The following is a 7,543-nucleotide window of genomic DNA, read 5'->3' on the forward strand; positions in this document are numbered from 1 at the left end:
TGTGCCGATATCAGTCGAACAATGACTACCGGAAGAAGGTTGGGGCGGTGGTAGCGGAGAGCAGTGCAGTGTTCACGGTGTGGGAGGGAGAGCTACCTTCGCGCTGAGCGAGTTGTGAAGGCTGTTTTCTCCGATGCGCTGTGAGTGCTACCGTTCCGTTTTCCCCCTCACAAGCTGCTCTCTTCCTCTCCGCGTCTCAAGCCAAGTCCTACGCCTTTTTTTTATGTTTCGTTCTGCTGCGTTCTCTCTTTGCATTCTTAAGTGTACACGTGTGTGTGTGTGGGGGGGGGGAGTGCGTGTGACGACGGAGACATCTGGAGAAGACGACGACGACCGATTCTCAGCGAGGCCCCAAAAGTGAAAAACAGACGGATCGCACTGTTATCGATGGACAGCTTCTTCGTACTGATGCCGTTTCCGCAGGGCATGCGGTGGGCATATACTCTCGAGTGCGCTTCGCTACGCGCATGCGTGCTAGAAGGGGTAGGCAAATCGCAGTCTCTTGCACCAGCCACTGGACCCTGCCCAGTGAGCTCGTTGCTGCTGTCTCGATGCATCTCTCTGTCATGTGCAGTGGCCATGTCGCTCTCCTTTGACGTTCACCATCCCTCTCTCTCTCTTTAACGAGCACTTCTTTCCTCTTCGTCTTTCCTCGGTCAGCACGACTACGATAGACATTTCTTTTTTTCTTGCGAAGAGCCTTGCTTGTGTACCGCCGTCCCCTCCACACCCGCAGCTCTCTCTCTCCCTTCCTATCCCTCCGCCTCTCATTTCTTTCTCTTTCCGGTTCAGCACCTTTAGACACGCCAACATACTCTCTCGCTCTACGGGCGCCTGAGGTGCTACACGATCCACTCGATTCAGCATCTCTGGCGGCCTTTCTCTAAACAACGGTACGAGCAGCTGGTGTACGTGCACGCGCACATACACGCACTCGAGTAACTGTCTCTCTCTCTCTCTTCTATCATGTTTTCTGCCGCTGTCACAGACACGGCCTCCGCTTCCGTGGGGCCACTGCAGCATGCGAGGCGCGTCTCGCGCTACGGCATTTCGGCAAGCGGTGAACTGTGTGTTATCCGGCAGCGGAAGAGCTCTGCGTGCGACAAGACCTGTGCCATAATATTGGGCTGCGTGCTCGGCGGCTGTGCTGTGGTTCTCTTTTTCATCGTTATGTGGTGCTTCCTCGCTGCGAAGCGACGACGCGAGCAGCAGCGAAGAAAGATGGGCGTGGCCTGCCACATGAGGCACCTCTACACACCCGAAGAGGAAGCGGTCATGAACGAGAACAGTTTGACAGTGCCAGCGCCGGTAACGGTGGAAAGGGGTGTATTGCCCAGGTTTCTCTCCGCCAATGCGTATTCGCCTGCCTCCCCGTTCGCTTCCTCGAACCTGAAGTCGGATATGAGCTACCCACACAAGAACGTCTCTGCAGCTGACTCCTCAGGCAGCGGCGGCGCAGTCGTGCGGGGGCTCTGCACCCACATCCCAATTGTGGACGGCCAGGCCCTGTCACTCTCTGAGAGGCAACCCAACCCCCTGGCGCCGCAGGTAGAGGAACCGCAGCCGAACGACGCCCCGCAGGAGGCACGGAGGCCACCGGCTACAACGTTAAACCGAAGGTCGCGCTTGCCGCGCAAGAAGCACATCCGTGGGGTGAGCGCGGTCGCCTGTCCTGAGGACAGCGCAAGCTCCATCGAGGACCACCTAGTGTAGTCGGCAGATTGGGGTGGAACACTCAGCTGTAGGCTGCTTCTCGCCCACCAGGCCCCGATTTCGTGGCTTCTTGCCAGCACCGCTGTCTATCGATGTTGTTCCATCGCTCTCGCCTCTATGATGTGGGTGCGCCCCAACCGCAACCTCACGACGAAACTGTCGCCGTCGTCGTTGTCGAACTTCTCCACTGGATGTAGATGAGACCGAGGATAATGGTGATACGCTGTGCGGAATACAGCAATGGTGAGTGCCTCTCAGGAGGGGAGAAATACAATCGAGGGTCTCGCCACAAAGTGTTCTCTCCGCCGGTTGCCGCCGTCACCCCTCTCTCGATTCCTTGCCCCTGTCCATTCAAGCATAGTTAGTGGAGAAGCCTAGCAGAAGATTGCGCGCTTACTGGCAAAAGGTACGAAGATGCGTCTATGCGCTTGACCTATCGCGACAACGGCACCACCTAAAGTCGCTTCCTTTTTTTCTCTCCTAATGTGGGCTGTGCGTGTACCGGCGTGGACCCGCCCACTCTCCCACCCACCCCTCTCCCACCACTGCGGAGGGAATACACCTCATTTCTTTCAGCGACTCGTCTGCTTCTTTCGGCACATGCGTCTCTCCCCTTACCCCCCCCCCGCCACCCCCACACTCATTTCCTCTCAGTGTTTGTGTGAACAGTACTCGTTTGCTCCCTTGCTGATGTTTGCCTGGGACAGTGCCACCCATACTCTGCTCCGTCTTCTCTGTGTGTATGCTTGCGCGCGCGCTCTACATCGAACAGCAGAGATACACGAGCTGTGGCGTGTGTATACGTGTGCCTTTTGTGGATCTGTTTGTGGTGTAAACGGACACATTGGAAATAAACAGAAAATCTCTGTATCTTTGCTGCTGTTTGTTTGTCTCGCTTCTTTTCTTCTTCAGCCTCGCCCCCTCCCTCCCCTCTCCTCTCCTCCAGCCCTCGCCGCCTCTCGAGAAGGCCTGAAACAGCGTTGACTGATTCACCCGCCGGGTACGCTGTGTCTTGGCAAAGTTCGCATGTGCAGCGACACACTCGAGAATTACATGAGCAAGCAATTCAAGAGCACGGACTTCTGAAGGCGCACGTGCGCTGGATGGCTCGAAGTGTATCCGCTTCCTTCGCCCTCGCCCCCCCTCCTCCGCTCTCCTTTCCAGCTGCCGTCAGCCCGTTGCTCTCCCCTCACAAGTCAACTCTCTCACACACACATTTAATTTGCCTGGAATACCGTTCACCAACGCGCGCACTTCTATTTTACCCTTTTTGTTTTCTTGCTGGCACCCGCAACAGTGCGCTGCTCAATTGCCCTTTCCCCGTTTTTCTCTTTAGACAGTTTTGTTTGTCTTGCATGCGGTGCAGCTCCGAGAGGGCAGTTGAAGCTGCGCCGCATGAGGTGATGAATCTGGCGGCTTCTCGGTTGCCGTGTGACGCTCTCTTGTGCTGTCCACTGCTCCACAGCGTCCCCACTCACCCACCCTTCTCGTGGTCCTCCTCATACCCACCCCTTTGCGCCTTCTGTAAGCGGACCCGCGCAGCGCCCTCTCTCTCGGCCACCGCTTTCTCACTTCCCTCAGGTGCGCGTGCTTCTCTGTATGGGTGCCCGTGTCCATTCGCACGTCTTTCTCTCCATGTGTGGCGGAGAGGGAGAGAGGGCTTTTTCCCCTTTGAGTGCGCACGGATTTAAACGATATAAGGCACCAGGCGAGTTCTCAGCGTGCTGCGGCATCAGTCTCTCAGTCCATTCGCCCTCTGTCAGTGTCGTGCACGCAGAATCGTCCAACAGGCGCGCCCGTGCAACAATCTGTTTTTTTTGTTTGTTTTCCGTTTTGTGTGCGTCTGTGCCACGGTGGCCGTCGCATGTGTGTGTGTGTGTGGGGGGGGGTACGCAGCCAAGCGGTGCGCATCGCGAGCACGCTCCTTCAGTTCACTCTTCCTCTATCGAACTCCTCCTTCACCCTCTTTCGCCTACTCTGCGCATACACCGACCCCCGCCACGCGCTCTTTTCGGTTCTGCCACGTTGTATGTTTCTTTTCGAGTCGACCGTGAAAATGCTCTGCGTGACGTAACGCTCCTCGCATCCTCTCCCGCACCGTACGTAAGCCATCCTGTCCAGCAGGAAGACCAGGGAGGGAAGGAAGGAGCTTCACAACGGCTCATGCGCATGCCCTTAACGCATCTTCACTTGGAGTGCTTCTGTGCAGGTGTACGTCTCCGGAGCGTCTCAACGGGTGTCGAAGTCGTTGAAGTATCATCCGCTTTGAAATCTTTGCGCGAGAGCTGAAGAACATAAAGAAAGGGAAGGAGGGAGGGAGGTGCAGGGTGGAATAGAGCTATGCCGCCTTCCCAGCAGAGAGAGTTGTACCGCTCATGATGTGCGCAACAGAATCTCCAGCCCACCTGCCCTTTGTGTTTCTCTGCGTTGCTCTCACTTGTTGAGTCGTGACACGGCACAGTGTACCCCTTCCCTCACTCTTCTCCCTCACCACTCCACAGCGTCTCGCTCCCTTCCCACCGCCAGTGGCCCAAGACCTTGCCCATTTTCTTTTCGCCCTCTGTCATGTTTGCTGGGCTCTTCACTTTCCTATCCCCGTCGGCACACCCCGTGCCGCCGGTATATTCCATGCCTTACAAGGATATCCGTCGAGGCACAACTCCTTTGAAGAATTCCACGGTCATCGCCATTCTTCTGCCCTTCTCTTTTGCACTGAGATAATCTTCTCTCAGGCCACATCGGTCTCGGCTTCATGCACACGCCCGTCGTCACATACATTGCCTCTAGCTCGATGCCAAAGCAGTACGGCACAGCTGTCAGGCGACATCCATCCTTTCGATCCGTCTGCCAGCGTTTATCTACCCCGCAGCCCCACTCTTCCGTCAAAGATTCGTTCGATGGAAACGAAATGTGCTACCAACAAACGAAGCAGCAGCCTAGCCCATCGTACTTGACGCAGCCGCTGCTCTCCTGAAGTATTCCCTAAAACCACCGCCTATCTCTTCAGTTAGCCCACAGACATTCCTGGCGACTACCTGTTACGCAGCGAAGAGGACTAAACCGGAGAGAGACCTCCACGACAGATTACGTCTCCACCAATAGCAAGGAGAACGCACCCCTCCTCCGCTTCCAACTCTTCCATCGACAGCTTCCTACTCCAACTAGATGTACATCTGATCTGCATCTACTTTCTTTCACTCGCGGCCTCCCGCAGCCATATGCTGAGAACGTGGCGTAGGCCTCCTTTGTGGCATAACGCAGACTCTATCATCGGAGCAGGGCCTCTACCGCATACCTTCACCGTCCATGCTCGGCCGGTGACCCCCTGGTGCACCGACCACGGTGGCACTGGCCTCTCCCCTGTAGGCAGCGAGGGCCCGCTGAGATGCGCTCGCTTCATGCTGGCGCTCCCCCATCGTGTGGATGGCACAGACGTCATAGCGGTCCCTGGCCGATCCGGCGCAACGCCATCCGCGACCTGACCACCGGCATCCGTGGTGACGGGTGTCGCTGGCCTTCCCACGCTCGATGCACTCGACCCTGTCACCACCAGAGCTGGTGCGTCGGTGTCGCGGATAGGGGGCCCACGTGCTTTCACAGCCCCGCGGTGACGGACCCTGAGACACCCCGCTGAGGTGTCCGCGTCACCGGAGCGGCAAATCCGTTGCTTCTCTTTTTTTCTATTTGAGTGTATTCCTCTACCGCGCCCACGTCGACAAAGACACGCGCACGGCCACCGCTCACCCGCCTCTGCCTACGAGCCGGGCCATCGGCGTAGCGGGCCCCCGGGCAGCGCCCTCTGGGGCCCTGGCCCCCGCACGTGCGCCGCGCTTCTGCGCGCGCCGCGCCTGGCCGGCGGCGCATGCCCGCCCCCGGCGCGGCCGCCTGCGGGGGCAGGGAGGCCGCCGGGGGCCGCGGGCCTCTTGCCCCGGTGAAGGCCCGGCGACCCCGGCCGGCGAGGCGCGGGGGACCCCCACGCCCGCAAAAAGGTGCGCTGGGCGGCGGCTGGGCACCCGGGAAAGGAGGCCGCTGAAGGAGCGGCAAGGTCGAGGGAGGAAGGCCGCGCCCAACGGACCCCCTTCGACCGGCGCACATTGCCGAGCGTCGAAGAGTCTTTGGAACAGGGCAAGCAGCGTTCGTCGGGCGGCCCTGCGCTGTGTGGGTTTCCGGTGTTGGCCCCGGGGGCCGTGGAGCGGGGACTCATCGACCTCAGCGAAGGGGAGCCGAAGGGCTGGCGTCAGGAGGGGGCGCTGTCGTCAAAAATAATTGGAAAAGGTGTAGCCAGGATTTAGGGCTCAAAGCAAAAGATTCTAACTGGTGATGCTTCTCGGTGGTATTGCTGGTTGGCTTCTCGAGTCTCGGAAAATGATGTGCCTCTCAGTGGGGACTTTCTAGTTCATAGCAAGTTATTCCTTGGCACTGCGCATTGATTCGTATTTCTACTTTCGACCTACTCTACCTACACGCAGGAAGCCTACCGCAGCGTGTTTTGATTAGTTGTGTCATTGATACAAACCGTATTTGTTGGGCTAATCCCTAGGGAGGAGCTGAGCGGCCTCTGTGCCACGGGACTAGCATAGGCGATAATTTACGTGCATGGAAACACTATTATGGCATGCGAGACTGCGTATTCTAAAAGGTGATCAGTGAAATGTTGCCTGAGTTGTCCCTCAGTAGATAGAACAGTGAAGCAATCTACCTCCCCATAAGTATACTCGCTACTGCTGGAGGCAAGGCATCAGAATCTTTTTGATGAGTTTGTATCTTTCCTGTGCACGTCACAGAGCGAATGCCACCCCCGTGAGTTGCACAAGTGTACAATACGTTGCTTATGAGCGCTGCCTTTTTTCTGCTGTTCCTAATCTTCACTGACATGAAGCAACACTTCACCTCAGGTACGAGTGCATGAGTGCGCGTTGCGTAAGGATGCTTCCTAGTTCTTCAGTGGCGTTTGTGGAGTACGAGTGGCTCGGAGCCTTTTTGTCTTGAGAATACTGGCGAAATGACTCATTATGTACCGTTTTTCATAGCAGGCTTCCAGCGCAAGACTCACGAGTGGGGCCCGACTGCACTGACCCAAAAGCGTCTACGGTTTTCTGCTACCTCCACCTGCGTTTTGCTCTCGTTTGTCATTACGTAGCGTATGAAGACTACTTATCTGTATTTGAGGTAAATCAAAAACGACAGACATCACTACCTCACACAATTATGTAGCAAGGAGAAACTTGTTACATGATTTGTTTTCCTAGTGGTCTGTTCCAGGATGACAGAAATGAAGAAAGTAACACCTTGTCGCCTTCACACTGAAGCAACGGAGCACTTTCTTTTCAAAAAAATCAACAAAGAAAACGTGCCGGGTTGTGCTTTGTAAGAGTTTTTCATCACATTATGCCTGTAGGCCATCAGCGTAGGTACTCGACTCACAAATTCAAACACCCATTATGCGGCTGGTTATCCGATTGCTCAGCGTTGTGTTTTACATTTCTTCACAATTTTGCACCGGTACACTAGAAACTGAGGCACCATATGGATAGTGTTTTTATCGACACGAGTACCAAAGAACTCTGCTTTCGGGAGAGAATCTCGATGTCGTTGGTGTCCATGGGACGAGAGCACTAGCGGGCTTTGACTTCGATAACACTTGCGCTTTTCATCATTCATTTAGGTAGACTAAAGCTGCGCACGAGCAGGAGAGATGCAAAAAGGGAGCACAGCGCTTGATGATAAGGTACTGAAAGGTCTGTGGGAGCCATTATTATATCTACGAGCTCACTTGCGGTTATTGCTCCAATGACTGATTGCTCATTGACAGTCGCTGTTACCCTTTTTG

At 55.9% G+C, this 7,543-nt stretch overlaps 1 protein-coding gene across 1 annotated transcript; it reads left to right on the forward strand.

Annotated features, from left to right (window-relative positions):
* Positions 1–966: 966 nt before the first annotated feature.
* Positions 967–1,713, forward strand: LSCM1_02799 (uncharacterized protein; the record flags this gene model as incomplete). Its single annotated transcript, XM_067320372.1, has 1 exon — positions 967–1,713. The coding sequence occupies one exon, from the start codon at positions 967–969 to the stop codon at positions 1,711–1,713; it is 747 nt and encodes a 248-aa protein (XP_067175747.1).
* Positions 1,714–7,543: the final 5,830 nt, after the last annotated feature.

Source organism: Leishmania martiniquensis, chromosome 33, assembly GCF_017916325.1.
Source record: "Leishmania martiniquensis isolate LSCM1 chromosome 33, whole genome shotgun sequence".
In the NCBI taxonomy this organism is placed as follows: Eukaryota; Euglenozoa; class Kinetoplastea; order Trypanosomatida; family Trypanosomatidae; genus Leishmania; species Leishmania martiniquensis.